The 17,180-nt window shown below is 44.2% G+C and overlaps 1 protein-coding gene across 5 annotated transcripts in view; it reads left to right on the forward strand.

The window, feature by feature from the left end:
* The first annotated feature begins 1,006 nt into the window (after positions 1-1,006).
* Positions 1,007-17,180, forward strand: part of RFT1 (RFT1 homolog) — a 46,851-nt gene continuing 30,677 nt past the window's right edge. For all 5 annotated transcript variants that reach the window (XR_009597438.1, XR_001022714.5, XR_009597439.1 and 2 more), the window contains exons 1-6: positions 1,007-1,111; positions 4,714-4,799; positions 6,504-6,620; positions 7,762-7,951; positions 8,957-9,058; positions 12,745-12,882. Coding sequence is in view for 2 of the 5 variants with exons in the window: in XM_042236086.2 (XP_042092020.1) it covers positions 1,049-1,111; positions 4,714-4,799; positions 6,504-6,620; positions 7,762-7,951; positions 8,957-9,058; positions 12,745-12,882 (696 nt within the window). In the remaining 3 variants the exon portion in view is untranslated. The remainder of the gene's footprint in view (positions 1,112-4,713; positions 4,800-6,503; positions 6,621-7,761; positions 7,952-8,956; positions 9,059-12,744; positions 12,883-17,180) is intronic.

A 17,180-nucleotide genomic window follows, 5' to 3' on the forward strand; every position in this document is an offset into this window, starting at 1 on the left:
AATAACCTCAGATATGCAGATGACACCACCCTTATGGCAGAAAGTGAAGAGGAACTAAAAAGCCTGTTGATGAAAGGGAAAGAGGAGAGTGAAAAAGTTGGCTTAAAGCTCAACATTCAGAAAACTAAGATCATGGCCATCTGGTCCCATCACTTCATGGGAAATAGATGGGGAAACAGTGGAAACAGTGTCAGACTTTATTTTTGGGGGCTCCAAAATCACTGCAGATAGTGACTGCAGCCATGAAATTAAAAGACGCTTACTCCTTGGAAGGAAAGTTATGACCAACCTAGACAGCATATTCAAAAGCAGAGACGTTACTTTGCCAACAAAGGTCTGTCTAGTCAAGGCTATGGTTTTTCCAGTGGTCATGTATGGATGTGAGAGTTGGACTATGAAGAAAGCTGAGCGCCGAAGAATTGATGCTTTTGAACTGTGGTGTTGGAGAAGACTCTTGAGAGTCCCTTGGACCGCAAGGAGATCCAACCAGTCCATTCTAAAGGAGATCAGTCCTAGGTGTTCTTTGGAAGGAATGATGCGAAAGCTGAAACTCCAGTACTTTGGAGTTCAACCTCATGCGAAGAGTTGACTCATTGGAAAAGACTCTGATGCTGGGAGTGATTGGAGGCAGGAGGAGAAGGGGACCACAGAGGATGAAATGGCTGGATGCATCACCGACTCGATGGACCTAAGTTTGAGTGAACTCCGGGAGTTGGTGATGGACAGGGAGGCCTGGCGTGCTGCGATTCATGGGGTCGCAAAGAGTCAGACACGACTGAGCGACTGAACTGAACTGAACTGAGGGATAGACACACAAAACACCGATTAACACAAAACACCGATTAGCACAAACCTGAGCGGTGAGGCGGCACAACTGCACTGATGCAGGCCAACTCCCGCCCCCTTAAAGGGCCAGATCTTCCAGTGCCCCGCCTCCGCCGTACGAAAACTGCCAATCAGCGAGTGAGTCACTCGGTGATGCCATCTTCTCGCGACGAAGTCGCTTGTCGGCGGAGTTTCCTCATGACAGAGCCGGTGCGCCGAGGCTATGGGCAGCCGGGAGGTGCTGGGCCAGGCGGCTCGGTTGGCCTCCTCAGGTCTGCTCCTTCAGGTACTCTGGGGAACCGGCCCCAGCCCGTCTTGCAGCCGGGATTCACGGGCAGGCCCTCGGGCCCTTGAGAGTCCATTCGGGCGTGGACACAGCTAATACGGAGGGGTTTGGCGAGAGGCGGTGGCGCCTGAGAGGGGACACCTGGGCCCAGAGCTGGGAGACTGCAGACAAATCACTTCCCTTTTGAGCATTCTATTTCCCATATGGCAGTAGGGGAGGGATGCCTCGGGTGCTCTAGAATTTCTTTTTTTTTAAGGCAGTTTTTTTTGTTTGTGTAATTTTTAAATCCATGTTCCACTCCTTATCTCAAACACTTTTTTTTCAAACTTTGACCACCACTGAATTCAGAGAGACGTTATGGCATAGCTAAGAACAGGGACCTGGGTTCAGACAGGCCTGATTTGGAATCTTGGTTCTATCATGTGCTTGCTGCATGACCGAAAACTCCTCATAAAATGGGAGTAATAACAGTACCTAGGTCATAAAGTTGCTCTGAGGCTGGGTTGAGCTTATATGGATAATTGTTACTTAACGCAGTAGAATGTTGACTACATCTTCCTTCCGGCAGCGTGACCGTGGACAAATCACTTACTCTTCTTAGCATCTTTATCATCTGTCAGATGTGGTGGATGCCAGTTGATCCGAATGTTATCGTAAAGATTCTTTTAACCCTAGAACCAGGTCATTCTAAGTCATTTAGCCATAAAGTCAGGTCATTCATGTATTTCATTTTTTCTCTGTCTTGCTCTTGAGCCTTTCAACCCTTACTCACAAAAGCCCTGAGTCTACTCTCCGCCTTATTTTAGAGAGGCAGCTTTTCTCGTGGAGGTTGAGAGAAAGAATCAGGCAGACCGCGTTAGGGCCTTGTCACTTGCCAAGTGCCTGCCTTTGGTGGAAATCTCTTGACTTCTACAGTCATCAGTTTCTCATCTTAAATGAGAATGATAATGCAACCTCATAATATCATTAGGCATACTGTAAATACTTACTAAATGTTAGCTGTTTTTATTATGGTGAAAGTGAAAGTGAAGTCACTCAGTGGTGTCCGACTCTTTGCAACCCTGTGGACTATAGTCCACCAGGCTCCTCAGTTCATGGGATTCTCCAGGCAAGAATACTGGAGTGGGTTGCCATTTCCTTCTCCAGGGGATCTTCCCGACCCAGGGATCGAACCCAGGTCTTCCACACTGTGGGCAGATGCTTTAACTTCTGAGCTACCTAATACGAACTTTTAAAATGGTCATTGCAGGAATGAAATAGGATGAGCTACATAAGGCACGTAGAATTCCTTGCACAAATATGCACTTAGTTAGCTATTCATGTAACCCTAAATTAAGTGAATCTCGAGTTACTTGGTTGTATTTCTTTTCTATTTCACCACATTGATAGCTGTTTGAATTCAGTACTTTATCCACAATGTTGATTCTTCAACCTTTGACAATATCTTACTACTGAGGTTGGCTTCATAAAAAGAAAACAAGTCATAGCAGAAAAGCCACTAGCCTCGGTGTCTGATGGCCTTAGCCATAAGGTCAAGCTGGGTCATTTGCTTTTCATGTGGCAGATCCCTTTGCTCTGAGACTTACTTGCTTCCTGTGCATTTACCTGGTTGCTTTTAGGGATCAGCTGATTAACAGGTGTGAAAGGGCTTTTCAGAAAAAACTATCAAGTCCTTTACAAAGTTAAATGAAGACTTTGTTGCTAATAAGGGCCACAATATGGAGCAAATAATGGGGAATGTGAACAACCTCATAGCTTCATTTGTTCAAACCTTAAGCCAATTAGGTATGGATATGGCCTGAGACATTAAGTTTATTACCAACAATAACTTTGAAGTTAACATAAATGTGTTTATTTATTTTTTTTGATCACAGCATGTGGGATCTTAGTTCTCCAACCAAGGATGGAACCCACATCCCTTGCACTGGTAGTGCTGAGTCTTAACCACTGGACCACCAAGGAAGTCTGTGTGTGTGTGTGTTTGTGTGTGTGTGTGTGTGTTTGTGTGTGTTTGTGTGTGTGTGTGTGTTTAATAGCCATAATGTTTAGGTTTCTTGGAGTGTTTTAATTCAATCTTGTGTGCTTTCTCAAATTACAATGCAGGCACTTGAGGTACAGTAGTTTTGCAATTACACTCTGTTCTGCAAGAATTTGAGAGTTTATTGCTTGGCTTCACTCTGAGCCAGCCATGGTGAAATTATTAATTCCGTTTATTGTATGCATTTTTCAAAAATGCTTTCACTTCTATGGTGTTGCTTGGTCCTTGTTATCAACTCTGTGAGACAGGTAGCCTCATTTGACGGGGGTGAAAATTGAGGCTTACAAAAATTCGAAGACAAATTTAGCTAAATGGTGAGTTGAGATGCTGAGCTGAGAAAATTTTTTCTGTTAAGAGCTGCATGAATTCGTTTCAGATCTCTGAAACTGAATACAGAATTTGGTGTTTTATGTATGTACCAGCATGTTTCTCAGGAGAGGCTACCGAGCTTTCCTGAGATTTTCAAAAGGTCATCTTGGACTCCATAAAGATTAGCATTGTGATGTCTTGGCTTTGGAGACCTTGCTACTTTGTGACACTTTGGGGACCATGTTAGACTTCAGTCTCCCTTTTGGTCATACCTTTTCCCAGAGATATACTGTGTGAAATATCACTGTGGTCCATTGGTATACTTCAGTTGAAACTTCCAGATAATAACTGTTCACGTGTAACTCAGAGTGCTTGACACAGAAGTGATCTGTCATTTGCATCATTTGCTCTGGAGTGCCCTTGAGTTACACCTGTGGTGCTGTGAGGTTGCAGAGGGGTGTCATTTAGTGAGGCTTGCACCCCAGCCATTATCCTCATTTGGCAACCTCATTTAATCACAACCTGTTTTTTTCTGTCTCATGGGAAGAATTCTTTGTTCAGGTGGTTTTTTTGAATTGACAGGCTTGAAAATCTTGGGGCATTTCCTTTTCCAATGGCATTAGCTAGACTGTTTTCCTTTTCCCTCTGTTTTATATTATTGCAGTTGTTTAAAAGATATTTCATCTCCTCTCTGGAAAGCGGCAAATATTCAGTAAATGCATATAGCCTTTTCTGGTTCCTAACTGACAACACTAAAGTTCAAAGAGATTCAACGTCAGTATCAGATCCTTAGGTATTACTAAGCACAAAAGAAGGAGACATTAGACTCCATGATTCCTGCTAAGTCTGCTGTATCATGCAGGCTTCCACTTGCTAAGTGCATGCTCTTTCTAAATAGGTTGGAGTGAGGGTCATTGTGAAGCACTAACTAGAATTCCCTTTTTGCCCACTGGAGTGCCTGACTTTGAACCTGATGAAATTCAGTGAATCTGTCACAGCTTCCCTCTTCTTATCAGTAAACTAGGGAGACTTCCAAGCACCTTGGGTTCTTTGACCATTGTGCACGAGTGCCAAGAGACCCCAAGGAAAGATTTCAAAAGCAGTACAGACAGCTTGAACATTTTAGAAAGAATCTCTCCGACAAAGCTTCTGTATGTCATTACATTAAGAAGAGCAGCCATCTTGTGTTCATTTCAGCAAAGTAAACCTTCCCAATATAGTTTATTCTTACATATTTGTCTTCTTTTTTTGGTAGGTGTTGTTTCGATTAATCACCTTTGTCTTGAATGCATTTATTCTTCGCTTCCTATCGAAGGAAATCGTTGGCATAGTGAATGTCAGGTAAGAAGGAGTGTACCCTGGCATTGTCCACAGCTCGCATCCCTAGTTGGGTTTTCTTCAAACTTTGTACCTGTATGTCACCCTCAGATTCTAGAAGCTTGGACCTTTACCGGAAGCAGAGTGTTTCAGCAGTGGGCAGAAGAGGAGCGTGCTGGGTTTGGGGGATGAGCAGGCGATGTTGCTTTTAATGGACCCATGGTGTGTTTTCCATTAGCTGCCTCCAAATGCACATTTCTCTGCCAGCTCTTCCGCTGTGCCCGCTCTGAGAACCCAGGAGAGGAGTGGGAGTAATTCACTGCGAACTCCAACTCAGGTATAATCCTGTGTTCTTGTCCTGCTGACAGCAAAGGAAGCAGGAGTTCTGCAGATCGTGAAGATGTGCTTTGTAATTGCAGGGCCAGAGCAGCCACCTTCCCTCTTTCCTTAGTGAATTTTATAATTGGAAAGTGGCAGTGGGATGAGAACTGAGTCCTTGTCATCAGATCCTCGGAGGCTCTTAGAAAGCCAGCTTGCTTTGTTTTTTAGACTCTGTTTCCTCTACTCTCCTCCTGTCTGTTCATGGACACCCACACATATTCTGTCTTCACAAATGACACAAAAGTATATGAAGCGATAAGCGTGCTCAGTATAGCTCAGGTTCACAGGTGTGTCTTCACATTCTGGTAAACAAGACAGTATGTTCCAGACAGCGTTTTGCATCTATAATGATACTTACTGAACATATGCTCTTGGTGCTGTTCACGGAGCTTTAATGAAGCTCTCAAACTTTGGTGGGCAGAGGAATCATCTGGTGAGCTCTGTACTAGGTGGGGCTGAGGAGGTGCCCAGGAACTGCACGTTGATAGTTTTTTCAGGTGATTTTGAAGTAGGGGCCATACTTTGAGAAATGCTGTTGTAGAAACAGGAAGGAAGAGGGCCATGGTCTCTTAGGTTCTAAGACTTTAACGCAGTTTGGGCCTCTGCCCAGCTGGCCTTCCCCAGATTGCCAGATGCCTGTACTGACAGGCTTTGTCTGGCCTGTCCACCTGCTTAAGGTATGGTTCACTCTCATCTGGGCTGATGCACTGAGTTGCAGGATGGTCCTTGGGCAACCTCAGGTACCTTTGTGCTGCACCGTCCCCACTCTGGCTTCACCCAGGTCACTGCCTGCTGAGGAAAGGGAACCATAGCTACTCTTTGCTAAGGTGCAGGAGGATCCACCTAGGTGCTGCCCTCCAGGAAGGATGCAGACAGGCCCAGCTCATCTGGGTTACAGCAATCCCAGTCATGGCTGCCAGCCTCATTGCCTGTATTGAGATTTTCCACCCAGGAGAGCCTCACCTTCTTTCACAGGGGCCATTAGGTCACCAGTGTCATGGTGGCCAGGAGGCTCTCTGTGTGGGGTCATATCTTGTCCTTTTTTCCTCCTTATGGTCAGAGCCACACCTCTGCATAGGCACAAAGGCTGCAGCCTGTGGGGGCCGCTGTGGCAGTTTCTCTCCTAGGCATAACTGTGGGCACACACTCATATGTCCCTTACTGGGTTCCTAACTCTGTTACTGTGTGGGTCCAATTAGTTGGGGAAGGGGCTTCTGTAAGAAGCCATTGCTCCTCCACATCACCACCAAGATAACTGAGACTTTTCCTCTCCCGGTTGCTGGAAAATCCCCAAAGTTGTCTATGAAAAAACTACACATCATATTGGTTTCTGCTTTTCCTTTATAGGCTAACACTGCTTTACTCAACCACCCTCTTCCTGGCCAGAGAGGCCTTCCGTAGAGCATGTCTGAGTGGGGCCGCCCAGCGAGACTGGAGCCAGACCCTCAACCTCCTGTGGCTCACGTGAGTTGTGCTTTGGCCGTAGACAGTTTCACGGAGGCAAGTGTAGTAAGTGTGAGAAGTTAAACAGCATTTCTTGCCTAAAGCTGAATAGTCTCCAGCTTGGGTTTTGCAGTGGACTTCTGGGCCTTTGGCATGGGGCAGGAAGGGGAGGACGTCTGTGTGAAGGAGCTTCCCTGGCTGTTTCCTCTCAGGACAGCCAGGAGCCAGGAGGCGGCTTTGGGTGAGGGTTTCTATGCTACGTTTCTAGCCCCATTTCTACCCCCTTCAGCCTCAGAAGCAACAGAGGCTGTTTCTGCTGTTTTGATTCGCACTGAGCCTGTGCCATCTTTTTTATTCCTAACCATTTCTCTTTACAGTGTGTTCTGATCTTTTAACAGCCACTTATTATTTTTTGAAAGCCTTTGAAGTGTTTCTTTGTATCTTTCCTCCATTTTGTTTTGTTAATTTCACTTTTGAGCCTTTTAGATTATTCTTGAGAACCAAGTATATCAGCTAAAAACTGTAATGGCTCTTCTGCAGTTTAGATCCTGCCGAGAGGGCTGGTGGTTCCAGTGGTTTCCCAGTCCTTCCCTTGCATAACTCTTTATTACCTCATGGAGGTGACTGTTGTAAGGGCTGGTAGGTGTTTATTTTATTAGAGAATGACGGTTAGCCACCCAGTCATGCTGAAGAGCCTTCTGGTCACACCTGAAGGGATACTGTGCACTGGACTACCAGTTATTTGGAGTATAAGGCCAGCTCTATGCCATCCTTTAGTCATTCTAAGTGAAAACAGCAGGCACTTCTGGGAGTTAAAAGTCAGTGTAACACAGTGGATAGGAGCAGGCTTTGGAGTCAGATCAGGATTGAGTCCTGCTTCTGCCCTTGACTAGCTGTTTAAGACCTTGGCCAAATTACCCAATGCCTGTCAGTCTTAGTTTCTTCATCTTGTAAGTGGGGGTAATGACAGAGTATTATGGTGAGGACTCAGTGAGATAAACGGGGTGAATCATAGTGCCTGGCATGTAGTAAGTGCCTGAATAAGTGGTAGCTGTTTTTATTATGACTATATTTCTTTTCTGTTCAGTGTTACTATTTTAATATATATTTATTTTTATTGTTATATTTAGCATATTAAAAGACATTTTCTTCCCTTTTCTAGAGTCCCTTTGGGTGTGTTTTGGTCCTTGTTCCTGGGCTGGGTCTGGCTACAGTTGCTCGAAGTGCCTGATCCTCACGTCGTCCCCCACTATGGAACTGGAGTGGTGGTGTTTGGCTTCTCAGCAGTGGTGGAACTTCTGGGAGAGCCCTTCTGGGTCTTGGCACAAGCACATATGTTTGTCAAGCTCAAGGTCAGTGTGCTTTCTGCTGTGAATGAGAAATGAGAAGAATAAATGAAAGAGTGGTTTTTAAAAAATGCTTTTATAAGAGAGAATGCTCTTCAAATTTGCATGTAAAATGTATTTGAGAAAAGGTAACGCAATCAGTTTAGTTCATTCACTTGAGATTCGTCAGATGGGCTTGGTTGAAATTTACCTCTGCTGCATTATTAATGAAGAACAGGTTTGCTAATAGAGAAGTTACTAGTTTAAATAAAAATTTAAGAGGACCAGAGAGGTTTTTCAGGTTTTCCTAGTGATTCTATTTAGTTGTATAATAATATTAACTTTTAATCTTTTAAAGTGTATTATTTGATACATACAAAACAATTTAGTATATAGTCTATAAATCTTAAAGATCCTTGAACCTGCTACCCAACCCAAGAAATAGAGCAGTATTTTTTTTTTAATTAAAAAAATTTTTAACGTGGACCATTTTTAGTTTTGGGTAGCCATTCCCTTCTATACGATGTCTTTCCAAGCCGCTGATAGAACACAGGTCTCCTACACTGCAGGCAGATTCTTTACTGTCTGAACTACCACCAGGGAAGCGGTACATACAAAACAATACAGTATATAGCATATATATAAATCTTAAAGATCCATGAATCTACTACCCAACCCAAGAAAGAGAGCAGTATTTTTTTTAAACAACAAAAATTTTTAATGTGGACCATTTTGAAAGTCTTTATTGAATTTGTTAAAGTTTTTCTTCTATTTTATGTGTGGTTTTTTGGCCAAAAGGCATGTGGAATCTTAGCTCCCCTACTAGGGATCAAACCCCACTACATTGGAAGGTCAAGTCTTACTGAACTGCCAGGGAAGTCTCAAAGTAGACCATTATAAATACTGTGTCCAACCATATTACCCAGCCACCCCTACCACCAGGGTAACCATTATCCCAGATTGTCTGGGATTCCTTTGCCTCTTCAGTTTTAATAATGTCTGTAAAGTGTACCCTTTACTATGGGTTTGCAGGTGATTGCTGAGAGCCTGTCAGTAATCCTCAAGAGCGTCCTGACAGCCCTTCTTGTGCTGTGGTTGCCTCACTGGGGGCTGTACATTTTCTCTTTGGCCCAGGTAAGAGTTATGACTTTTAACTTTTGTATAATCTGTTTCTCCATCTGTTTTCTACTTCTTGTTCCTGTTACTGCGTGGTTTACATTTGCAGTATTCACGCATGTGGAGAAGCCTGTAAGTTCTAGAAAGATGGTCTTGGCACTGCTTCTCCTCTGGCTGCCACGTCTGCCCACTGTGAGGGGGACATGAAAGCTTGTTCTCATACATGAGAGCTTCTTTAGATGTTCTGTGGGCAAGCCTGTATCAAACTGATCTTTGATTGTCTGACAGTCTTCTGGAGGAGAAAAAAAAGCAGCAAGGGGGTAGGGTAGGAATCAAATTGCCTGTTATTTTCCCTGAATTTCAATCAGTCATTTTCAGAATAGCAGGAATCCCTGCCAAGCCTCTTTTAAACTTAGATTGAAATCGCTCCTAATTCAGAGGGCGTGAATCAAGTCATAGGAGGTATGTTTTCAGTTTTAGCAGTTTTGGCTTCAGTTCTATCCCATTCTCTAGTTCTAATTCATCTTTCTAGTTCTATTAAATATATAACTTATTTTTGTTGTTGTTGTTGTTTTTGCTGTTTAGTCACTAAGTCATATCCCTGACTCTTTGTGACCCCATGGACTGTAGCCTGCCAGGCTCTTCTGTCCATGGAATTTTCCAGTCAAGAATACTGGAGCAGGTTGTTATTTCCTTCTCCAGGGGATCTTCAGGACCCAGAGATCGAACCCGTATCTCCTGCTTGGCAGGTGGATTCTTTACCACTGAGACACCTGGGAAGCCCCCTATAGCTAGACTATAGGTGCTAATTTAAAAAATGAAACCTAAGATCAAATAGTTGTCCGACCATCTCATAGTTGAAACTAATTTGTAATTTTTCTTAATATATTGGAAAGCAAATTAAAATTCTTAGTAATGATTTATGTGAAAATGTTTTCCTGTGAAAATGTTTTCCTGTGTCCTAGGCAAAAACTGCAGATATTTTTGTGAAACATAGAAGAGCTAGATTTAAAATTGTAGATTAAGAATGAGAATTGCTTCCTAAGAGCAGCTTGCAACAATTGCATGTTTTAGAAATGTTACTTCTGATTATTTTTGCCACCGTTTATTAGATCTAGAACTGCCGTTCTCAATGTTCATCATTATTTGTGCTGTACTCTCCCTAACAGGATTGGAGGGTCATAGAGATGCCCAGTTATTGGTTGATTCTTCTTGGGAAAGGTACTTGCATTATGATTTTCTGATTGTTGTAGCTCCCACCCAGGGTACGTCATGGATCATAGGTCAGCTAGGCCAGTTCTGAGTTTGAGTTTTATTGGCATCCTTATCATAAGACTTGTGGAAGTTCTTCTCTGGGACATTGTCAGTCTCTGTGGGAGAGGTTGAAGAGTTAACAGCATCTCATATCAGCAGGGGAGCCCCACCTATGGCGCTGGGATTCCCCTTTCTCCAGCTTGCCTCCCGGTTCCTCCTGAAGCAGGTCCCTCAACCCTTGGCATCATGACTCAAATAAAAAGAGTCAGTCTAGAATGATAAAGAACTCTCACAATTCAATAACAGAAAGCAAACCACCCCAGAAGTGGGTCAAGGACTTGAATAGGTATTTCTCCAAAGAAGATATATAAATAAGCGCATGAAAAGATGCTCAGCATCATTAGTCATTAGGCAGATGTAAATCAAAACCACGATGAGATACTGTTTTGCACCCACTAGGATGGCAGTTATCAAAAAGATAGGAAATAGCAAGTGTTGTTGAAAATATGGAGAAATTGGAATACTCATACATTGCTGGTAGAAATGTAATATGGTGCAGCTGCTTTAGAAAACAATTTAGCAGTTCCCCAAAATGTTAAATAAAGAACTGCCACATAATCCGGCAATTCTACTCCTAGATATATAACCCAAAAGAATTGAAGACAGATGATCAAACAAAAATTTGTATACTGATGTTTGTATAATACTATTCACGATAGTCAAAAGGTGGAAGCAACCAAATGTTCATCAGCTGATGAATGGATAAACAAAATATGGTATATCTATATAATAGAGTATTATTCAGCCGTAAAAATGAAATACTGATATGTGCTATGATGTAAATGAACCTCGAAAGCATTGTGCTAAGTGAAAGAAACCAGGCAGTAAAGGCCACCCATTATATGATTCCATTAATATATAATGTCCAGAGTAAGTGAGTCCATAGAGATGGAAAGCAGATTAGTGGTTATCAGGGGATAGAGGAATGGAGAGTGACTGCTTAATGGGCCAAGAATTTCCTTTTAGAGTGATGAAAAATGTTCTGGAATTAGATAGTGGTGGTGGTTATACAACATTGTGAATGTACTAAAAACCACTGCATTTTATGCTGTAAAATGATTAAAATGGTCAACGTTATGTGAATTTTTCCTCAATTAAAAGGAGGGGCAGGGATCCTGTAGTTAGGATATTCTGTGAAGAGATTGTTGCTCCTCCCCAGGCTCTGGTCAGCGGGATGGTGACAGAGGCAGGAAAGGGGGCTGGAAAAGGTGCTTGTTACAGAGGACGTAGGCATCAGATGGTGTGGCTCCCACAGCACTCCTTGTGTCTTAAAGGGTTTGAGGCATGAAAGAAGGAGGGTGGGTGGCAGGTCTGTCCTCAGGCGTGGATGGGTTTGGAAAGCAGAGGGCCTACACCTGCTAAATCCAGACTCCTCTTAGTCCTTGATGTGTGCCTTTTTTACACATTAAGCCTTGGTATTTCCAGATTGAAAGTGGTGCCTGGAGATCCCAGTCGTTGAGCTTGTGCAGTGCTGTTCTCAGGCTGAGAGTGGACAAGGGAACTTGTAAAAAGGGGCTCTTGGGATACTCCTCCCCAACCTGCAGACAAAACCCCAGGCTGCTGCTCCTCACCAGAAGCCACTTTCTGTCTCAGATGGGAAGAGGGAGGGATTGTGGGGCCTTTTATCACCTCTTCCCTCCCAGTCCTGTGGTAGCTCTTGCCTTGCCCATGCGCTGGGCAGAGAGGAGAGCCAGCAGCTTAATTTTGCTTTTTAATCATAATGTCACAGGTTTCCAGGGTTCATAGAAAATCCCCAGCCCTGGATGATGGCACATCCCTGGATATTAGCACAGCCAGGACGCATGGATCCTCACTGTGTGCTGTCTAGGTGGGAAAGCCGTCCCTTTGGCCAGATACAAATCTTCTCAGAACGTATCTGACATTGCTGTGTGGTTGCCCTAGTGGCTATCTATCATGGAAGTTATGTTCTGCCTGCCTGGAAGAACTATGCTCCCAGTCAGGTGGAGTGTTGTGATGCCTTCCCCAGAGATGCTGCAGTGGAGCTGAGTGTTAGTGACTAGTACTGTTTTCCAGAAGGTGAGTCATTGCTCAGTAGAAAGTACAGTTAATTAAGACAGTTCTATTTCTTGACTGGCCTTTAAGGTCAAATCTATAGGCACATCTTAGTTATGGTGATCATGGTGGTGGTTTAGTTGCTGGGTTTGTAGCCTGCCAGATTCCTCTGTCCATGGGATTTCCCTTTCCCAAGCAAGAATCCTGGAGTAGGTTGCCATTTCCTTCTCCAGGAGATTTTCAGGACCCAGGGATTGAACCCTCATCTCCTGCATTGGCAGGTGGATTCTTTACCAGTGAGCCACCCGGAAAACCCCTTCTTAATTATGCTTACATTAAAACAGTGTAATTAAAACCCACTGTTTTCTTTTTTTCAGCTTTTCTATACTACAGTTCTGGTGCTCTGCTATGTTATTTACTTTGCAAAGATATTGGGCTCCCCAGAATCAGCCAAGCAACAAGCTCTTCCTGTCTCCAGCATGACAGATCTGTTACCCAGTATGACAAAAAGTAGAGTAAGTAATGTATTTTGTCTCTTATCATTTTAATCACAGATGCTGGTTATCCTTGAGGGAAAGAAATGACAATTTGTTGTTTATAGTTACGATAACAAAGATAATTTGATAACTCACGTTTATGAAGTGCCTGTTATGTGCTCAGCCAAGGTTTCTAAATCTTGGCACTAATGACAATTTGTGTGGCATGATTTTTTTTTAATTAAAAAAAAAACTTTTATTGAAATGTAGATAATTTATAATGTTGTGTTAGTTTCAGGTGTACGGTACAGTGATTCAGTTATAGATACATAATGTATATATGCACATATATATATTTGTTGTTTAGTTGCTAAGTCGTGTCCAACTCTTGTGGCCCCATGGACTGTAGCCCGCCAGGCCCCTCTGTCCCTGGGATTTGGAGTGGGTTGCCATTTCATTCTCCAGGGTGGGCCACATAATTTTTGTTGTGTGGGCTGTCGTTTGCATTGTAGGATGTATGGCGGCGTTCTTGATCTTTACCCACTAGATACCAGTAACTACCACCCCTCAGTTGTAACAACCGAAAATATCTCCAGATGCTCCCCTGGGGTGCAGAATTGCCCCCAGATGAGAAACCCTCTGCCACTCTCTGTGCCAGATGATTTACATACCATATTTAATGGTTACAGCAACTCTTTGGGGCTGACATTGTTATCTCTCTTTTAGGGAGGAAGAGCTGAGGCTTAGCAGCTAAATACTTGCCTGGGGTGGGGGTCAGAGGGAGGCCAGGAGCTGGATAGGCGTGACTCGCAGCAGAGCACAGGCTCTCCCCCCATGCCTGCTCTCTCTGTTCTGCTGCCGTCTCTTGGTTTTTCCCGGGGCCTGACCTCCAGCACGAGCAGTCTGGAGGTGCTGAGCAGTCTGGAGGTGCTGACGTAGCCGAAGGCCCCTGCAGGGTTCCTTTGTCTAGTGTCAGGCCACTCTCTCAGGCGATCTGCTTCCCCAGGTAGACAGTTGAGGCTTCCAGAGGCTGATGGGTGGGAGGGAGGCATAATCTCTTTCTACCCAACACTTCAACTCTCGGTCCATTTGACTTTATCTCCCGACTCTTGTGGGGTCAGAGCCAGAGTCTCCAGCCCAGGAGTCACGCCTGCGGTGTTTTCCCACACTGCATCTGTGCGGTGGCCCTGTGCCCTGCTCCGTCTGGGCTGATCCACTTTCCCTTTTTCTTGTACTTGTTCATTCGCTGGAGGTGGTTCACTGAGTTGAGGTAAGGCTTCAGCTGGGCTTCTCCTTAAAGCTCTTCCAGTATTACTTGAAAAATGTAATAAAGTATTTGGAATTCAAGTCTCAGAATGTTAGGAATCTTGTTGTACAACTTTTCAAGAAAAACCAGATACGATGTAACAAAGCCGTGTATGTTCTTGTTAGAAGAGAGCACTCCATTCTGATCTTACCTTTCACCTAAATCAGCATCACAGTTTTTGGATGCCATGGTGCCTTATCTGTAGGCTTAGTGGATCAAGACTCCAGATAGCTTCTCTTACCTGGAGCTCCCTGCCCATAGAGGGCATCTGAGAGTACAGAAAAGTTCCTCTCCTCTAGTATTCCCTAGGGCCCACCTATATCAAGGCTGGCCAGCTTGTCGTATTGGGCCAGTGCCTGTTCCCAGCAGTATTTTCAAGTGCAGCTTTTGGACTGTTAATACAGGCAAAGAGAAAAGAGGAAGAGTCAGACAAGTGTGTACTTAACCCTGTAATGGGCTCAGAACTCTGACCTTCAGTTTCCTTATATATCAAATGGGCATAATGAGTTGTTTAGTTGCTAAGGTGTGTCCAACTCAGCGACCCAATGGACTGCAGCACACTAGGCTCCCCTGTCCTTCACTAAGTAAGAATACCTCCCTCCTAAGGTGGTTGTGAGAGCCACATGAGAGGGGGCACGTAAGGTGCTTAATGCTGTGGCCTGGCATGAGTGCTCATCCATAAATGACAGCCCACACCGTCACCAGCACCTCACTGCTGCGCTCAGAGCTGGAGTAGCTCTGCTGGAGCATCCTAGCCAGGCAGACACTGTTGACTGCTGAGAGTTCAGTGGCTTCATCTGTCCACCTGTCACGAAAGTACCTGTGCTCACATTGTTAGAGGCCTGAGCATGAGAAGGTTGAGTGTACCTTCAATCTGTGGCAGCACTCCTGACAGAGCCCAGCCCCTGCTTGGGTGCTCTCTGGGATACAAACACGTAGGAAGGTGACTGCTTAGCCTTAGGGAGCTTCCTGTGCATTTGGGAGGCAGTAGGTACACATCTGAAGCCTGCAGGACTCTCTCCAGATCTCTGAGTTCTCACTTAAAAAAAAAAAAGTATTTATTTGACTGTGTCAGGTCTTAGTTACAGCATGCAAATTAGTTCCCTGACCAGAGATGGAACCCGGGGCCCCTGCATTGGGAGCATGATGTCTTAGCCACTGGACCTCCAGGAAAGTCCCAAGGGTCCTCACTTTTAACGTGAGATTATTGGTCTACATGACCCTGAGGCCCCTGTTAAAGACTTACAGAGTTCTGTGGAAGTATTTGAGCTTTGTCAAAGAATTATTTGTAATAACTGCCATTGACTGCATACTTACTCTGTGCCTGGCCCTAGGCTAAGCACTCGGACTTCTGTCCTTAAACCTCATAGTAACCCTGTGAGGTAAATACTGTTGTCTCCCATTCAGAGGAGTTAGGTGATCCACCCCAAATCACACAGCTGGCTTTGGGCCCACTTCTTTCTAACTTCTGTCTGTGAAAAAACCTTAGTCTCTGTGTTTAAAGTCTCTGTGTTTAATCTTTTTGCTCTGAATTCATCCAAAAGGAATTAGCTTATTGCCCAAAGTAATTATTTGTTTTACTTAAAGATTGGGAGGCTCCAGGTAGAGCAATTCATTATTTAAGTTTTGTTTTGTTTTTTTTTTAAAGAAAAGAAGTGAGCTGAATCTTAATGCAGTGGGTTCCTACACCAGCCTAACTTGCCTCTCTGGAGCAGCTTTCTGTCCTGGGGGCTCCTTTGTACAAAAACTGGTCAAACAAATTACATTTACTGTCAACTTGACCAAATTAGGAGATTTCTTTCCTCCTCTTATAGAATTCCATCTTCTTTAAAGATACTTATTTAGCCTTAAAATAATGACACCTCAAATAATGGCTGCCATTTACATCTTTTGTACTCTTTGACACTTCTGAGTGATTTAATATGCAAGATCAGTTAGTATTCAGGTAAAGCTGAGGAATTTAACACAGCTATCATGAGCGATATCTGTGTTAAGCATTGTACCAGGTGCCCTAGCTGGGGTCCCTGCACTCAGAATTTGCACTGAAGTCCTGAAATAGGACTTCCTATCCCATGTTGTAGGTGAGAAAACTGAGGCTTAGCAAAGTTAAATATCTTGCCCATGGCCTTCATACTCCATAAGTCAGAAGCTGTAGGGAATTCCCTGGCAGTCTGGTAGGTAGGACTCAGCTTCCACTGCAGGGGGCATGGGTTCGATCCCTGGTTGGGAAACTAAGGTCCTGCAAGCCACTTGGTGAAGTAAAAAAAAAAAAAAAGTGTCAGGAGCTGTAATTTGAGTTCTAGTCTATGAGCTCAACTCCAAAACCTGAACCCTGCCATGAGGAGAGAAAAGGTTTAAGATCAGGAGAAGGCAGTGGCAATCTTCTGTCACTTTTCAAGTGATGAGGACAGTGGAGGGTGGGTGGAAATGGGAGTATGGACAAAGCCAGGGCAGTCAACAGCCCTGCAGCGAGAGGGAGAGAGAGGAGTGCTGTGTAGGGTGTGGAGGTGATGGAGGGCAGGGGACAGGACCAGGGCCCCTGTGACTCTTGACAGTGTGGTAAAGATGCAGCTGGTTGGACCATTGTAAGTCAAAGGGGTTTGGGAAGTGGAAGAGTGAGTTAGGGTAGAATACAGTGAGCCCTGAGTTGTGATTCCAGACCTTCTCCAGAGGTACTGCCCATCATCTTTCGCCATCTGTACCTCAGTTTCTCCATCAGTACAGGGAGGCAGTGGAATGGTTTGTTGGTCAGGGGATTCTAGAGAAATTCACAGCCGGATAGACCGGCTCAGCTAGATTTTGTGGAAGGGGCCTTTTTTGACCTTTCCAAGTGACAAATCCATTCAGAACAGTAAAATCCCGAAGAATGTACTTCTTTTTCTGCCACTTAGCAGATGCCTCTGAGTAGAAACCTAATCTCTGCTCAAACTTCCTGCCTCTCTATCATTAATGAGCATTTTGCAGTTAGTAAGCAGTGTGGCCATTCCTTCTAAACCATGGGTCCATTTAAGCTGAAGGCATTAGGAGGAAG

Source organism: Ovis aries, chromosome 19 (genome assembly GCF_016772045.2).
Source record: "Ovis aries strain OAR_USU_Benz2616 breed Rambouillet chromosome 19, ARS-UI_Ramb_v3.0, whole genome shotgun sequence".
NCBI lineage: Eukaryota > Metazoa > Chordata > Mammalia > Artiodactyla > Bovidae > Ovis > Ovis aries.